The sequence below is a fragment of the Meriones unguiculatus genome, chromosome X (assembly GCF_030254825.1).
Source record: "Meriones unguiculatus strain TT.TT164.6M chromosome X, Bangor_MerUng_6.1, whole genome shotgun sequence".
NCBI lineage: Eukaryota > Metazoa > Chordata > Mammalia > Rodentia > Muridae > Meriones > Meriones unguiculatus.
In genome coordinates this window covers 75,262,380-75,281,109 of record NC_083369.1, presented here as the reverse complement: position 1 = coordinate 75,281,109, position 18,730 = coordinate 75,262,380, and the positions used below count along the sequence as shown (strand labels likewise).

At 36.1% G+C, this 18,730-nt stretch overlaps 1 protein-coding gene across 4 annotated transcripts in view; it reads right to left on the bottom strand.

Moving 5' to 3' along the window:
* Wdr44 (WD repeat domain 44) overlaps window positions 1-18,730 on the bottom strand; it is a 115,941-nt gene that overhangs the window by 11,607 nt on the left and 85,604 nt on the right. For all 4 annotated transcript variants that reach the window (XM_060375566.1, XM_060375564.1, XM_060375565.1 and 1 more), the window contains 4 exons: window positions 17,646-17,797; window positions 15,062-15,200; window positions 12,753-12,817; window positions 4,761-4,874 (listed from right to left, as the gene is read on the bottom strand). In XM_060375566.1, the coding sequence (XP_060231549.1) occupies window positions 4,761-4,874; window positions 12,753-12,817; window positions 15,062-15,200; window positions 17,646-17,797 (470 nt within the window). The remainder of the gene's footprint in view (window positions 1-4,760; window positions 4,875-12,752; window positions 12,818-15,061; window positions 15,201-17,645; window positions 17,798-18,730) is intronic.

Genomic DNA, 18,730 nt, shown 5'->3' with positions numbered 1-18,730 from the left:
CTGCCTTCTGCCATGCTCCCTGCCATGATAATCAGGGACTCACCCTCCCCTCTGAAACTGTAAACAAGCCCTCAATTAAATGCTTTATTTTAGAAGGTTCCTTGGTTATGGTATCTCTTCACAGCAATAGAAAAGTAATAAGGACAGTAACAGTTAGGTCTTTCCCAGCAAAAAGCACACCAATTTGTTATCCAATATCAAATGGATATCCCTGAAAACATAATATACAAGCAACATTATATTAATCTGATTGTATTTATCTATTTACAAACTCACACACATGCACACACACACACACACTGATGTGAATAACTTCCACAAAAGTTTACAAAGTGTTACATTCTTGTTTTGTGTATTTATCTTTTTATGGCTAGTATGTATATCAAGAATCAGGAAGTCCAAGCTTACAAACTATCACCAATCATAAGGCAAATATGTACACTGATACCCAATATATTTTTCTGACCTACAAAATTTATAAAGAATGCAGAAAAGGAAGAATTTATGATTTTGCAAATCATTGCATTTTTGATTTTTGTATGCTAGCTTCTATAGGGTAATGAGCTTTTGTGGCATAGGAATTGACTAGAGTACTGTTCTAAACTCTGTAGCTACATGCCTGTCAGCATGCTCCTTAACTCATACAAATCTTTTTGAAATCTTTGATATCAGTAACTTCACCTGTTTTGATTGAACACAAATAGAGAACACATGTAAAATACTTAAATTTGGTGTCCTCGGTGCTTAAAATCCTCTGTGTGGCACATTTATAGATCATTTTAAAATTTATTTTTAATTCTGTTTGTGTACGTATGTGCACTTGTGTGTGTGTGTGTGTATGCACACATGTGTACAGGTGTATTTGTACATTAAGTGTAGCTGCCTGCAGAGAACAAAGATATCCCTTTGGAGCTGGAACTAGGGGACAGCTATAAATTACTCGACGCAGAGGCTGGGAGATAGCCCCATTCATAGATAATGTTAATAGAGTATTTACTCTATGCCAAGTATGTGCATTTAGCAAAAAGATTTATTTTATGTGTATGAGTATTTTGCTGGTAGGAATGTATGAGTACTGCATGCCTACCTGGTGCCCATGAAGGCAAGAAGAGACTGTGGGATCCCCTGAAACTGGAGAAGCAGTTTGTGAGCCATCAGGTTGGTGCTGGGAATAAAAACCAGATCCTTTGCAAAATCAGCAAGACCTCTTAGCTGCTGTGCCATCTCTTTAGCCCTATATAAGTGTTTTGTATTTATGGAGTTAATCTTTATGCAGCTAATCTTTTTTGTAGAATTTATTCCTTTATTATGCCTATTTTGTAGGTGAGGCATGGTAAAGTTTAAAAAGGAGGTCAAAAATCCCACAACTATAAGGAGCAAAGTAGTTAGAATATGAGTCCTAGAAGTCTCACTCCAGAGTTATGCTTTTAACTAGATAGTGAAGTGAACAACAGGTATGTTTTGAGTGAATATGAAATACAAAATATCAAGCAGGCAGATGTTTATACATTCTCAGTTTACTATTTGATTTTAATTAAAACAATCACATCAGTTTCCCTTTTCTCTTTCCTCTCTCCCAACCCTCCCATGTTCCTTTCCTCCAAACCTCTCATGACCTTTCTTCCCTCTTGAACTGATGGTCTCTTTTTTGTTGACTATTTTTCTTACACACACACACACACACACACACACACACACACACACACACACACACTCACACACAAAGACCTGCTGAGTCTGTTTAGTTTTGCACCAAAATGCAATTAAGTAAGAGGAATACATTCTAGTATTCCACAGTACAGGATAGTGTCTATAATCTATAAGAATTTAGTATAGATTTTCAAAACAAGTGGAAAACAGGAGTCTGCAGGCACTAAATACAAAATGGTAAATATTTTGAGATAGATGTCAATTACCTGTTTTTTTTAATTTTCTATTATATATACATATTAAATTATCATATTATCCTTCATTAATATATATATCTTGTCATGTATCAACTAAAATATAACAACTGTCAGAAATAAAACTCTATTTATATGTAAAATGGTTCTTGGGAGAGCAAGATGGCTCAGAGGGCAAAGGTGCTTTACTATTAAGCTTGATGACCTGAGTACAATCACTGGGACACGGACGGTAGGAAAGAACTGAATCCGACTTGTTCTTCTCTGGCTTACATACACACACCTAGGCACATATGCACACAGGTGCATGCAACAAATTAAATAAATGAATGAAAGAATGAATGAATACATGTAATTTTAAAAAAATTTAAGACTAAAAATTCGATTATTTTAAAAAAACTGGCTCTGTTTCTTTTTGTTTTTGTGTATATGCATGTACACATGTGTATATGCATGTAGAGGACAGTAGACAATCTTAGATGTTATTCTGATGTGCTATTCATTTTATGAGACTGAGTATTTTACTGGTCTAGAACTTTCCAAGAAGGCTAGCCTGGCTTACCAGAGAGCCTCATGAGTCTACCTGTCTCTTCCTGTCCAGTGCTCAAATTATAAATGTGTGCCATTATACCTGGCTTTTCTTTTTTACTGTTTCTTTTGAGATTAAACTCAGGTCCTCAAGTTTGTAAGATGTTTCTTTTAAAAAGCAGACTAGGAGGGAGAGGGGGGAGGTAAAAGGAGAGGGGGAAGAGAGGGACAGAGGGAGAAAAGAAGGGAGGGAAGGTGAGAGGGATGGAGAGCGAGAGAGAGAGATAGAGAGAGAGATGATAGAGAGAAATATTATGACAGAAGGGTTACATAAAACACTCAGAACATCTAAAGAGAACTGGCAATTAACAAATGGACTATTCAAAGTTGGTGCATAGTAGGAAATGTTGATCAAAACCTACATGATCTCAATACTTGGTAGGCAGAAGCAGAAGCAAAGACAGGAGGATCACAGTGAGTATGACACCAACCTGGGTCACAGAGTGAGTGTCAGCCCACCCATAGCTACAGAGACAAAGTCTCAATGACATAAGCAAGCAAGCAAGCAAGCAAGCAAGAAGAGCTTAGGAGTAGCTTGATTTAATTTACCATTAATATCTCTGTGCTACATAACTTTTAATGACATAATTAAAATATATGAGTACCACTTGTATCCCAGATATTACTGTCTAGTTAATGCAATTCATTTTTCTCAACTCAAGTTGTTTAAATATTATTTTCTTTTTTTCTTTTTTTTTTTCAAACACATTTGGATTTTTTTTTATTCATTGGACATTTAAATTACCAAGAAAATCTTAAATTTTGTAAAATGGGGTAGTAAAGCATTTTTGGTTGACAGTGAAATACGATACAGTTAACCTAAGAAGTAAATGTTAAAACGATCTCTATATAAACTTTATATATGAACTTAAAAATAACATTTAAAGAAGAAATTGAAACAAAATTGTACAATATATAAAATAGCATTAAAAATACTATGTACTCAAACTAGGAAATTCATTAAAGATAATTATTACAGGAAAACTTATAACTTTTAATACATTTTTATTTAAATTTTTAGTTTTTACATTAATTACATTTTATTCGCTTTGTATCCCAGCTGTAGCCCCTTCCCTCATTCCCTTCCAATCCCACCCTCCTTCCCTCATCTCCCATATCCTTCTCTAAGTCCACTGATAGGGAAGGTCTTCCTCCCCTTCCATCTGACCCTAGCTTATCAGGTCTCATCAGGACTGGCTGCAATGTCCTCCTCTGTGGCCTGGCTAGCCTGTTCCTCCCTCAGGGGAGGTGGTCAAAGAGCCAGCCACTGAGTTCATGTCAGAAACAGTCAAAGTTCCCCTTACTAGGTCACCTACTTGGAGACTGAGCTGCCATGGGCTACATCTGAGCAGGGGTTCTGGCTTATATCCATGAATGGATCTTGATTGGAGTATCAGTCTCAGAAAAGACACCTGGGACCAGATTTTTTTGGTTCTGTTGCTCTCCTTGTGGAGCTCCTGTCCTTTCCAGTTCTTACTATCTCCCCTTTTTTTCATAAGATTCCGTGCACTCTGCCCAAAGTTTGGTTATGAGTCTCAGCATCTGCTTTGATACACTGCTAGGCAGAGTCTTTCAGAGGCCCTCTGGGGTAGGCTCCTGTCCTGTTTCTTGTTTTCTCCTTCTTTCAATGCCCATCCCATTTGTCTTTCTAAGTGAGGATTGATCGATCATCTTACTCCGGGTCCTCCTTCTTGATTAGCTTCTTTCTTAAATTCTAAATATAGTTTAGATTGTGATTACTGACAAAATTTAAGGTATCAAGAAAAATTCTAAGGTGTCTCATGTTTAAATACCTTATTTAAAATTTGAAACATCCTAATGTTTTAGAAAACTGTTGAGGTATTCAGTGGCACAATTGTCCCATTACTTCTGATATAATATTGCCCTATGGGAAAAACTTCATAAAATGAATTGTTAATGAAAAATGAATAACTCCATGAAGGGAGCAAGTTAGCTCTAAAGAAGGCTTAAAGATAGACCAGACTTGATCTCTGTAGCTGAAGTCATATTCATTTCATTAAGGATCATTTTTTTTTTAAATCACTGCATATAAAAAGCAAATAGCAAATAATACATAGAGATCTAAATTGTTATGCAGTATCAAATTTAGTTGAAATTCCTCTTTTTAGAACTTAGATTAAATTGTAAAAACTTTACAATGAGGACAGCCAAAGTTTGCTAGTGTGATGATAATCACACAAATAAGACATTTTAAAATACTAATGTCAAAGTCATACAGATTAATGCATAATTCAAATAATGTCTTACTTTAGACCATGAAAGATCAAGGAGATCAGCAGTATGTCCTTTATATTTGCAAAATGGCCGCTGCCGAAATGGTGCATTTTTGTCATCTGGGTCTTCATCAGTTCCACCACATACCTAGGTAGACATAAAACAAACTTTAAAAATGAGATATAATGCTATCAAAACAAGAACTTCAGACTTTTCACACACAACTGTTCTCTCATCAATGTGTATGATGCCCAACTTAAATCTCAAGTCACCCAAAGCACCCTATTTATGCTCATTTATTACTGACCACTTTTCTTTCTCTCCATGAAATAACAAATTAGAATTATTCCTGGGGCAATATACCCTAGTACCATACTCTTTCCCTTCTCTAAGGCAGCCCCTTCCTTTGTCCTTTTCTTAGCATCTGCTTCTTCAGGAGAAACAGGACCAGGGAGTGAGTCATGACTGGGCTAAACTCATTAAAGATTAGCTCACTCCATTTCCCAAGGATGACTAGTTTAGCCACAGGGTGTGTTCAACATAGCTCACTTAAGAGACTTTATCCTTTTTCTTGTCTTTAAACATTTCCTTGTGACACTTAAGACAGTTGCTACCTTCTTAGGACCAGAAGGCAGGGAAAGGCCCAAGATAAAAAGAGTAAAGAGCAGAAAGTTGATGGAATCTTGTATCCCTGGTGATAGATACTACTGAGCTAACTAGCCCTGAGGAGCCTTACCTCTTGACTCACTTCCTCGTTATTTAAGCCATTATTAGTTAGGTGTCTGTAATTTTACAGAAGTGTGTAGAAAATAATGGCATATATGCATGTCAAAATTAGTTATTGCATGCTTTGTGTATTATCTGAATGAATCCTAGCAACTCTTTGAAATAGTTATTAACACTGTGACTATGACGACATCAAGAAAAAAACCTGTGGGCCTAAGAGGTTAAAACAACATATTAAAAGGTCACACAACAACCTGTGAACAAAAGAATAAAGGCAGAATATGTTATCTAACTCAAAAATCCAGATTTATCTTTCAATTGCTTTAGAGCACATAGCATGAGAAAAACTGTAGAGTTCCAGCTAATCCTTTATGTTTAGGGAAGAATGGCTAGAACGAGGATGGAGATAAAAGTTCATGGAATTATAAAAAAGTTACTAGTGTAGAAACAGACTTTTGAGACCACCTCACAAAGGATATCAAACTTGACCTCAAAATTTTAGGTGGTATAGGGCAATGGAGAACCAATGCAGAATTCTGAAAAGTAACAAGATATGACTGGAGCTTTAGAAAGAAAACTGAACAATGTCAAATATTGTTTAGATGGAGCAAGGAGAGCAGGAAAAATAAAGTATAAGAATGCAATTTTGACTTCAGATACAGGTCTTGGAGCATATGATCTGGATTTGACCTGAAAGCTTCTTCTCTGAGGACTACCTTTCATAGTTTAGGAAAGTACTATTAAAAAACTTCCTTAGAAACAGATCAGCATCATAGTCTGGCTCCCAAGTCCTGATTGGCCCTGACTGGTCCGTGTTTGTTCAGCATTCAATAAACTTCCACCAATCTGAGTCTGGTGTTCAAGTGGTCAGTGTGCAGCTATTGCTGTACCTATAACAATGCAATGAGGAAGGGGGAGATGTCATGGGATCTTACCTCAAGACAAACAACTGTAGGAAAGTAATAATGTTGAGAGAGGAGATGAGCCTCCTTGATTGCTTGTATGATACCAAGTGCTCAACCCTGAATTCATGTGTACATAAACAACACTATCCGTACTAAACAGGTTAAATTAAAATATTTATGAGAGAGAGAGAGAGAGAGAGAGAATAATTAAAGAAAAAGAGGCCAGGAATTTGAGAGGAAGCAATGTGTATGTGTATGTGTGTGTGTCGGGGGGGAGTAGGGGGTAGAATAAGGAAAGGGAATGAGGAAAATGATATATTTTAATAATGAAAATAATCAAAATATAGGAAAAATGAGGGCTTCAATTAGGACAGTAAGGTATGACTATTATTTGTTTATACTGGAGCTTGACTTTTGGTGCTAGGGATGGACAGTAGGGTCTCATGCATGCTAGACAAGAACTCTCAATACTGTATTGTCCCTCCAGTCCTATACAGAACTTTAAGAGTTATAAAAACATCTTCACAGGAACCATGCAGGCAGACTAGAACAGTGAGCTTTGGACTTTTTATCAATCACTTCTAATTATCAACTTCTTCCCCAAATTTTACTTTGACTAGTTAGTCCTGATGAAAGACATTAATATTCTTGCCTCATTACATAAAAGTCAAGTTCTTGCTTAATAGTTATTTATTTCTCATTAATGCTTAAACACATTCCCCCTAACAGCAACTGCAGGCCTCTTTAATTAAAAACAGATTTATTTGTTTTATTTTATGTGTATAAGTTTGGCCTACATGTAGGTATGTATGCATGCATGTATGTATGTATGTATACCAAGAATATGCTGGATGCCGTGGAGGTCAGAAGAGGGTTCTAGGTACCATGGCTTTGGAGTTACGGAAAGTTGTTAGCTACCATGTCAGTGCCAAAAACTGAATCCATATCCTCTGCAAGAGCAACAAGTATTCTGAACCATCTGTCTAGACCCTGGCCCCTACCCACCACCAGGTCTCTTCTCTTCAGACACTGATTTTTCCTCCCCATGACGTTTTGGTAGTGGAGATCTAATCCAGCCCTCCAGACTCTCAATATTTTTAATATTTTTTGTTTTGTTTTTTTTATACAGGATTTCTCTGTGTAGCCCTGGTTGTCCTAGAACTCACCTTGTAGACCAGACTGGACTCAAACTCAGAGATCCTCCTGTCTCTGTCTCTCAAGTGCAGGGCGTAAAGACATGTGCCACTACACCAGATCTATTTTTAATCATCTTGTACATGAAAAAAAATTTCATGATGTGGAACTTTCTACTTACAGTATCATATTGATACACAAAATGTTTTAGATTTCAAATTTGGATGTTTAACTGGTTTCTTGATTATTTAAAAATGTCTCCTTGGGCTGGAGAGAAGTCTCAAAGTTTAAGAGCACTGGCTCCTCTTCAAGAAGACCCAGGTTTGATTCCCAGCACCCACATATTCTATATGATCTATGTTTCTGTTACTTTCCCCCTTGCCCACTGACTACCTAGATATAGATGCTTTTTCTTGAACACAATAGACCTGCTATACCACCTTCTAGATATAAAAAGGATCACTACTTTACCACCTTCACACTTTTTGCACAACAGAAAATGAACTCAACGGTATTTTTGGAGAGTTTTGTCTTACATTGCTTTGTTTGGAACTTTTTTTTTTTTAACGTCACTAGTCTTTTGCTTGTATATTTTGGTTTCTGGTTTTGTATTCTTATCGGTTTTATTTGTGTATGTGTTTCTTGTGCTTTGTGTTTTTTTTTAACTTCTTTTTAAAAAAATTACTTGTTTGTTTTCTAAAAAGAGAGGGATAGATGGCATGAAGTTGTATGGGTGGAAAGGTAGGGAGGATATCAGAGGAGATGTGGGAGGAGAAACGATTATTGGAATATATTATATGAAAAAAATTATCTATAAACAAAATATAGGTAAAGCTGGCAAGAATTTGGAGAAAATCTAACTCTGTATACTGCTGGTAGGAATATTGGTCAGTTCAGCCACCAGGAATGTAGTATGGCCATCCCTCAGGAAATTTAAAATAGAGTTCCCATATGATCCAGTAATCACATTTCCTGATGTACATCCAAAGGAGTTAAAGTCAGGATGTAAAAGATTTGCACTATTGTGTTCACTGCAGCCAACACGTATGAGTAACCTAAATGTCCTTGAATAAAGAAATAGATAAAAGATGTTCAACATCCTTAGTCATCAAAAAAAGGCAAATCAAAACGACTCTGAGATTTCACTTTACACCCATCAGAATGGCTAAGATCAAAAACTCAAGTGACAACACATATTGGAGAGGTTGTGGTAAAAGGGGAACCCTACTCCATTGCTGGTGGGAATGTAAACTTGTACAACCACTTTGGATATCAATCTGGTGCTTTCTCAGACAATTAGGAATAGTGCTAGCTCAAGATTCAGCTATACCTCCTGTAGGCCTATATCCAAAATATGCTCAAGTACACAACAAGGACATTTGCTCAACCATGCTTGTAGCAGATTTATTTGTAATAAATAGAACCTGGAAACAACCCAGATGTCCCTCAACTGAGGAATGGATACAGAAATTGTGATACAGTTACACAATGGAATACTACTCAGCAATTAAAAACAAGGAAATCATGAAATTTGCCGGCAAATGGTGGGATCTAGAAAACATCATCCTGAGTGAGGTATCCCAGAAGCAGAGAGACACACATGGTATATACTCACTTATAAGTGGATACTAGCCATACAATATAGGATAATCATACTAAAATCTGTACACCTAAAGAAGGTAAGCAAGAAGCAGAAGCCTGGGTAAGATGGTCAATCCTCACTCAGAAAGACAAACAGGATGGACACTGGAAGAAGAGAAAACAGGAAAGAGGACAGGAGCCTACACCAGAGGGCCTCTGAAAGACTCAATCCAGCAGTGTAACAAAGCAGATGCTGAGCCTCATAACCAAACTTTGGGCAGAATGCAGGGAATCTTATGAAAGAAAGGGGAGATAGTAAGAACTAGAAAGGACAGGAGCTCCATAAGGAGAGCAACAGAACCAAAAAAAATCTGGTCCTAGGTGTCTTTTCTGAGACTGATACTCCAATCAAGAGCCATTCATGGATATAAGCCAGAACCCCTGCTCAGATGTAGCCCATGGCAGCTCAGTCTCCAAGTGGGTGCCCTAGTAAGGGGAACTTTGACTGTCTCTGACATGAACTCAGTGGCTGGCTCTTTGACCACCTCCCCTGAGGGAAGAACAGGCTAGCCAGGCCACAGAGGAGGACATTGCAGCCAGTCCTGGTGAGACTTGATAAGCTAGGGTCAGATGGAAGGGGAGGAAGACCTCCCCTATCAGTGGACTTGGGGAGGTACATGGGAGGAGATGAGAAAGGGAGTATGGGATTGGGAGTGAATGAGGGAGGGGGCTACAGCTGGGATACAAAGTGAATAAACTGTAATTAATAAAAAAGAGAATGTGGCTTATAAACATCATAGAATTCTATTTATTCTAAAAGGAAAATGCTGCCATTTGTGATAACAAGAATGAACTTAGAAAGTAAGTAAAATAAGACAGATATAAAAGGGCAAATAGTATATACCACCACTTAAATGATGAATGTAACATAGTTCCATTCACAGAAGCAGAAGATGGTGGTTGACAGGGTTCATGGGAAAGAGAAATCAGTATTAGTCAAAGTGTATAAAGTTTCAGTTGTACAACATTAGTAAGTACTAGAGAACAAAGAACAATGATTATGATTAATAATACTGTTGTACACTTAAAAATTGATAGTTTAAAAATTCTTATCACAGAAATCAATAAACAAGGGGAATGAAGAAACAACTGAAGTTGATGAATAGATTTTTGGCATTCACTGTGTTTATGCTTTCATGGTTGTACATTTATTTCCTAACTTACTAAATTATATATGTTAAGTATATGTGGCTTTTGTATGTCATAACTCAGTAAAGTATCCTTAAAATGTTTTTTATTACATCTATTTGTGCACGTGTATGAGTGCATGCAAGTAAGAGCACGACTCATGGGAGTTGTTTCTTTCTAGTATGTTGGTCCTGGGGGTCCAACTCTGGATATAAGGCTTAGTGGTCTAAGCACCTTTGTCTACTGAACCATTTTGCAGGGCCTCAATAATGTGTCTTATAAAATTATATTCTTCCATGTAATCTTTATATCACAGCTTTGTCTTCTTTCCTTGTTTACTGTTTCCATAGTTCTTTCAAAAGTCATTAATATGTGGTAGGAACTCAAATTTTTTTGGATGGAATCAAGACAAAGTCCCAGATATCAAGATGGCAACTAGTGCAGAATAATTCTTAAGAGCATTGTAGAGATAAAGCTGTGTACTAATTTTGATGCTATATTTATCAACCGTGAAACTGTTACCATTTCAAAGCTTTCTTTTTCTTTATCTGTAAAATAGTTATTAATAGCACTACAGATTTATGAAATGCTCTATATACAAACATCACTCAAAGTTTCTCAATCCCTTCTAGACCGATAGATACCTTTATTGAAGTTCAAGAGGCTAATGATCTACTCTCCACAAAGCATTTTAATGATCTATTCTGTTCCCCAAAATTTTAAGTAGCAGTTAAGTATAATTAATATTTACTGATACTCCACCAATTAAGTATATTAAACAAAAACTTACCCAAGAAACTGCTAATTTCTAGATGAAGAAGCACACTTAAAATTTATAGCACTTAAAATATTGAACAAATTTTACACAGAATTGACAACTGTATATTCCTTGAAATTGGGAAGGCTACAGGTCCCTGCTAAAGTCAGCTCTACAAGTCTTTAAACCTTTAGGCAGCAGGGAAAGCTAAGCATGCATCTCCCTTACACTTTCTGAGCTACTTTTGGGAATCAAGATAAACATCATAGGAGTCAGAATTCTAGGCTTAGGAACACTGCTAGTGAGTAGGTGAGTGACCTTGGTTCATCTTTCTCTGCTCAATTGTTCAGAAGGTTCTTTTCTACTTTATTTCACATGATGAGAAAACATGTGAAAGCACTTCAAAAGGGGAAAGATATCACTACCATGAGCCAGATAAAATGCATATAAAAATGATCTCCACTGTGCTTATTGTGTTCTACTGTATCTATAGTTAGGTTAAAAATAATTCTAAAAGTCATCAAATAAAGACCACTTTCAGGTGTTTTGAGAAACAATCATGAGTCAAAGGAATCACAAATGACTTTTTCTTGAAAATAATAAATTACTCATTTCAAAAGAAAAAAAAATCAAATAGTATTAAGAAGATGATTAACTTTTCTATTAAGGAATTTTAATAGTTCTCATTTATTTACTCAATTAACATTTCAATTATACTTAGAGATAAGAGGTGGGGGTTGGCAGTAGTTATGAATCTATAAGTTGCTAAGCATATATACAGGATAGTTTTATACATTACAGGCTGTTTTTAAAAGTAATAAACAACCTAGAAGCTTTATACTAAATTGAGCTAGTAAACAGACCTTTTTCCTAGAGCAAAACAGTTAAAACTGTCACCATACATTAGTGAGTAAAGGCTTTAGAGAAAAAGTAGACCATGAAAAATGGGCATAGTTTGAATGGAAAAAAGGGACAATGGAAGCATCCAGTTAAGGGACCAACTTAGAATAAAATCATAGAGGCAGGAATTCAATGCTGACTGCACACCTACTGCAGTCAGCATGGAGTAAGATGTCCAGGATTAGTCCAAAACCTAAATAGGAAAACAAGCTGAAAAGGAAGATATAGTAAACAATATGAATATAAAAGTACATATGATAGGTTATCAAAACACATGAGCCTGCTGGATTTAGGGAAACAAATAAGAGAACATAAGATATTTGAGCTGAATCCAGAGAGGGCATTCTGGACAAAACAAAAACACGGGAAAAGAATCAATGTGAAAGAATAGTTAGGATAAAGACCAGCATGGAAAATAGAAGTCACAGACACCAGAGTAATAAAACTGAGTTAGAAAGGCAGCATAAGGCAATATTAAGAAGTATCTTTCCTAGAGGTACTAAAGAGACATTTGAAAAACTTAACTATAATTAATTAAACTATAAATTGGCATAATTATTTTAAAAATATTAAACGGGGACTGAGGAAAAGTGATTGGTTTGTTTAAGTATGCATCAGTAGGTTGGTGCCTTGAATAATTTTATTCACCATTTGGCAGTCTTGAAACTTGAAAATTTCTCACTTGGGAATACTAACAGATGAAATACTTTTAATAGTACATGTTTATTTTAATCAAATACCTTGGCAGAACACGTTTTTAATAACCGGAAACTATTTTAGGGCATCAAACAAATAATAGCATTTCACTATAGTAACCATAAAATGTGAACATACCCCCATGTCTGTGTCAGATTTTGATGAACCTAGGCTTTCCTGAGATGGTGACGGTGACACACGGCCTAAAAACAGCATAGTAATTGTAAAAAGGCATGTATTACATATACTTATCGACCAACAAAAATATTGTGAAATGACAGTCGCAGAATATAATACCCTGGGAAAACACATTTTTTAAACATGAACTATAACCACACAGCACCCACATACTTCTCTTTATCATTTAGAACAATTTATATAACATGGCTTAAACAGTTCCCTAAATTAGTAAACAAAATATCATTTAACCCTTCTAATTCATAATAAATACATTCTTACAGTAAAAAGTAATAAGGGAAAACAACCAAAGCCCAAGAAAGGGTCTGAGCTGAAGTCAGGTCTCAAAGGCAAATGAAATATTCTTTTCGCCTCAGGTAGAACAAGAAAAAAATGACCAGGTAGAAGAAGAAAAGCTCACTCACTCTACAACTTTGTCTTGTCAAACACATCACCATTTTCAATTATGAACTACAATATACATTAAAGAAACTCACAAAGGTTTTCTAAGAATATGCATGGAGACAACCTAGAAACCCTTGCTCAGGCGTAGCCCATGGCAGCTCAGTCTCCAAGTGGGTTCCCTAGTAAGGGAACAGGGGCTGCCTCTGACATGAACTCAGTGGCTGGTTCTTTGATCACACACCCCTGAGTTGGGAGCAGCCTTACCAGGCCACAGAGGAAGACAAAGCAGCCAGTTCTGATGAGACCTGATAGACTAGGGTTAGAAGAAAGGGGAGGAGGACCTTCCCTATCAGTGGACCTGCAGAGGGGCATGGGAGGAGAAAAGGGAGGAAAGGGAGGTTGGGAGGGGAGGAGGGAGGGGCCTACAGCTGGGATGTTGAGTGAATAATTGTTAACAACTAAAAAAATAAATTAAATTTAAAAAGTTAAAAAAAATATAAGGTCCCAGAATTGGTGGCACAGCCCCATTATCTCAGATACTCATGAAGCTTGAGGCAAATATATTTCAATTTAAGGCGTGTCTGAGCTACAAAGAGAGTTCCAAGGCCAGACTGGGAAACATTGTGAGACACAATAGCATAATTAAGTTTTTTAGTGGGAGGCAGACTGAGGCTGAAAATATATCCTAATGATAGTACTTAATGATAGATGCCTGGTATATTTGAGTACCTAGCTTCAATTTCTAATATTAAGAAATCTCAAACAAACAAACAAACAAACAGACACCCAAAACATAGGGTCTAACTAGCTGGTTAAATGAATCTACAGAAACTTTTTCCCCTTCACCTGGTGCTTCAATTACACTCTATATTCTCTTATCAATGGTTAATTCTATTAATTCTATTTCCCTTTCTCCCAAATCTTAACTTTTTAAATGATTGGAAAAGGGTGATTTGTAAATAAAGTTTGTTACATTAAAAACTCTAAATAATTCATAAAATCAGAGTCTCTACTTACTTAAATTCTTCATTGCTTTCTGAAATCATCACATGACAAGAATATTTTATTTAGGTATACTCAGTGTTTACCATAAATTCATAAAATTCTGAGATTTTCATTGTCAGTTAACAGCTTTTTTTTTAATATATCCATTATTATGACAGATTTTATTTGTTTTTCATGGCTGCTTTTTTAATCTTTCTTTACTTAGTATACGTAGTATTCTTATTCTTTTTCCAATTTAATTTGATCTTTTGTTTTAATTTGGAATAGAACTGAAGGTTGCCAGGGGAATCCAAGAAATTTCTAGATGTAATTGATAAAATTACATACTATACTTGGAAAGGTATAAATCAAAAGCTTTGTGGTATTTTTTTTCATTAGGTCTAGAGATTTTTTTGCTATTGCTGTTTGCATTAAAAATTTTTTTTTTTTTGAAACAGTCTTGCTTTGTAAGCCTGGTCAACCTTGAAATGTTCTTGCCTTACCCTGCAGAGGGTCAAGATTATAAGTGCACAACACCATGCCATGTATATACTGAGTATTATATGATAAGTTAGTGGTTACTACAGATGAGTAAGTTAAGGAGAGAAGTGCATTTGAATATTTATTAGGTTTTGGAGCTTGTTGGGTTTTTAAAAAAAATGTATGGTCTTTATAAGTTCAGCATTCCTAATCTGAAAAAAAAAAAAAAAAGAAACCTGAAATTCTTCTAAAATTAGAAAACTTTGAGCATTTTCCCAGTGTTTAATGAGTTTCAGATTATGAAGCATTTAGGATTTAGGAACGGAGGATGCTCAAAAAATATGGCACCTAAAACACAAAAATTCCAGATTTACTTAGGTATTTAAAGAAATGAAAAATACCTTCAGTATTGTATTTCATTCGCATATTGTTGAAATAGTCAAAAGCATTTTTTAAAGCCCATATCCTCACTATATTGTCTTGTCCAGCTGAGGCAAGTAATCGGCCACAGTGAGAAAATTTCATGGTCCAAACAGCTCCCTATGAAAACAGAAGGTTCAAAATGACTTTACAAGCTTAAGAGGCATTACTTTAATTCAACCTTTGAAGTTATGTCACATTATGCACAGTAAGATAAAACTCAGTTCTCTAACACAACTTATGGCTACAGGTGTAATGGTGCTACAGTATCACAAACGGAAACTTTGAGAAGAAAGGTCTGTTAGGATCAATACCATTTCCCATAGTTTAACCTAACAAATTTAAAAATCCTGAACTATATTTATATATTAATAAAAATGAGAAATATTTTTTGTTGCATATATACATGCATGTGTGTGAACATGTGTATAGAGGTCAGAGGGCAACCTCGGGTACAATTTGTCAGAGTTCCTAAGTAGCCAGAAATGTAGTTTAGAAAAGCACAGACCACAGCTTGGAAATCTCAGTCCCTTAACTGAACATGAAGGGATAAGGGAAAGCCCTCAAATGTCACTAACAACTCCTACCAGGACTGAAAAGAATAAAGCCTACCCTACCTGTGGCACCCATGGCATGAAGCACTTCAAGGTACCTTAATAATATAGTCTTACTTATTTTTCCTCTACATTACATGGCTACACTCTCATAGAAACTGAAAACATTGGACAATTGTATGTTCAGAAGAATGTTAAAGAACTGGAATTTTCCCTATTCAGAGGAAGCCCATAGGCTGTTCAGTTTCCAAGTGGGTTCCCTAGTAGGAGGGCAGGGACTGTCTCTGACATGAACTCAGTGGATGGCTCTTTGACCACCTTACCCTGTGGTGCAGCCTTGGCAGGCCACAGAGGAAGAGGATACAGCCAGCGCTGATTAGACCTGTTAGGCTAGGGTCAAATAGAAGGGGAGGAGGTCCTCCCCTATCAAGGGACTAGGGAAAGGGCATAGAGGGAGAAAAGGAAGGGTGAATGGGACTGGGAGGAGACGAGGGAGGAGGCTACAGCAGGGATACAAACTGAAAGAATTGAAATAAGTAAATATATACATAGATAAATAGATATAAATAAATAAATAAGGAATAGGGGTCTTTAGTATGGAAGGGCCAAATTTTATTCCAACAAATAAGATTGTAACATACATTTATGTGTACTAAAAAGATGACTTGTCTATAGATTCTTAAATATCATTAATTTCCATAAAAGTAAAATATAGTAAAAAATATTATCATTGTTTTTTATATTAATTACAGTTTATTCACTTTGTATCGCAGCTGTACCTCTCTCCCTCATTCCCTCCCAATCCCATCCTCCCTCCATCATCATCTCCCAAGCCCCTCTCCAAGTCCACTGATAGGGGAGGTCCTCCTCCCCTTCTTTCTGACCCTAGCCTATCATTTTAATCCCGATATATCTTAACATAAGTAGGTAATAAAGATGGGCTCAATACAGTATAAGAAAATTCATTAAGTTCCAAAATAAAAACACTGTAAATGATTAAAATATTTGATCAGTTTATACGAACAACAATTTAAATTTACAATGTGGCTTTGTAGTTAGGGCAACATTTCAGCTTTTTTTGATTCCCTGATCAAGGCCTCGGCAGAGTTTACCTAAGTTACAGTTTGACTCCTATCTTCCTTGTGTTCCTAGATTTACAGATGCTAACTGCAATACAATCTAAAGAGTATTTTAATCTACATTGGTAGGCTTGATTTTTTTTTTTTCTTTGCAGTGTTGGGGATCAAATCAGAACCTCACAGATATGAAGGAAGCATTCTACCACCAAACCACACTCCCAGTCTGGTACTTGTGAATTCTGAAAGAATGTAAGCCTCTCTGAATCCTGGCTGAATATTTTTATTTTTTTTATAAAAGTGATAGGAATTGAAAGTAGGGCTTTCTGTATGTTGTATAAATGCTCTACATCTTCTTAGCCCTGAAATATTTGTTTAAATTATGGTTGGGAATATTTAAGCTTTTTTTAAAGTGTCAGACTATTTCCTAATTTAAGTGCTTTAAAGTTTGGTCCCTCTCCATACTTTTCTCAGTAATAAAACACAGAATTCTTTTTTATTTTACATTTTTGGTTTTTCAAGACAAGGTATTCTCTGTGTAGCCATGGCTGTCCTGGAACTCGCTCTGTAGACCAGACCTAGCCTTGAACTCAAAGATCTGCCTGCCTCTGCCTCCCATGTGCTGGGATTAAAGGAGTGTGTTTGGCCAGCCTAGAATTCATTTATTCTAAACCTCACTTTTATTTTTATATTGGGCTGACCTATGCAGGACAGGCTGGCCTTGACCTCATCGTCCTCCTTCCTCAGCTTTCTGAATGCTGGGGTTATAAATCTGGGATTATAAACTTCACTCGGCCTAAAATGTTATTTCTTAAAACAATAATTCAGAGACAAACTCATCACTTATATATGTTAACAAAAAATTACTATTCTTGAGTTTGATAGAAGCCTCAAAAAATACCCTACCAGTCATGAAAAATGAAATGGTTGATTACCATATGTTCGCCACTAAGATCCTGCACCACTTTGATCTGATCAAAATCATAAGGTCCTTTGAAACCATGTGCTGCCTTGAATTTAACTGGTCTTGTATATGGCATTCCTTCATCATCACTTGATGAAGGGTCATCTTGATCAGTATGAAACACTGAAGAGAAAAGCAACAAAAATCATCAATGGTTAATATATATCTAGTTACAATCATATTTTCAAAGATATTGATCATCAAGTATACTTTTAGTAAATAGGGAAGTTAAATTGTCTATTTTTTGTTTTATCTGCATATTTACTATTGAGAGTTAATAGCCTTTAATATATTCCTTAGTACTTTATAAATAACCTGTTTTTTTTAAATATTTTCTATATCTACAGGGCTGTTTATTTTATTTTATTTTTTGTATTGGATTGTATGACTTCTATATGTAATAAAAGAACTGACTGCTGGCACACCATATTGTTCAGAAATAACATTATAGGAGCTGGGAGGATGGTGAGAGTTACAAATACCCAGCACACTACTCTGGGAGGAGTAGCTTGCTACCCATTGTAGGCTGAGACATATGGCATCTTTTCTTGCAGGGTGCTGCTTGGAAACCACCATTTATCGTCCACTCATTATAGCAGTGAGCAGTTACTGAACATGGAGTCACATGTTGGAAGTCAGAAGTGGGCAAGACAGACATTATTCTTAGCTCGGAGACCTTATAGTCCAATAGAGGAGATGAGCAAACACATTCAGATAAATGAATAGATTGACTCATTTGACAAGTGGTGTTTAGACAGAGGAAAGTGCTGTGGTCTGGGCAAGTGTGAAGGTCTAGACCTGGTGTCCAGATGTCTCTGAACACCTTAATCCAGCTTCTAACATGAAGTGTCCTTCCTTATTCTATAAATATTTGGAAATGTTTCTGCCACTTCTTCCTACGTTAGCAAGTTTCCTCGTGGGCAAAGACCCAGAAAGACATACATAGTATATACTCACTTATAAGTAGTTTTTAGTCATGGAGTATAGGATAGACATACTACAATGCAGAGATCCCAAGAAGATAAGCCTGATGAGCAACTTAGGCTTCATGTGGGC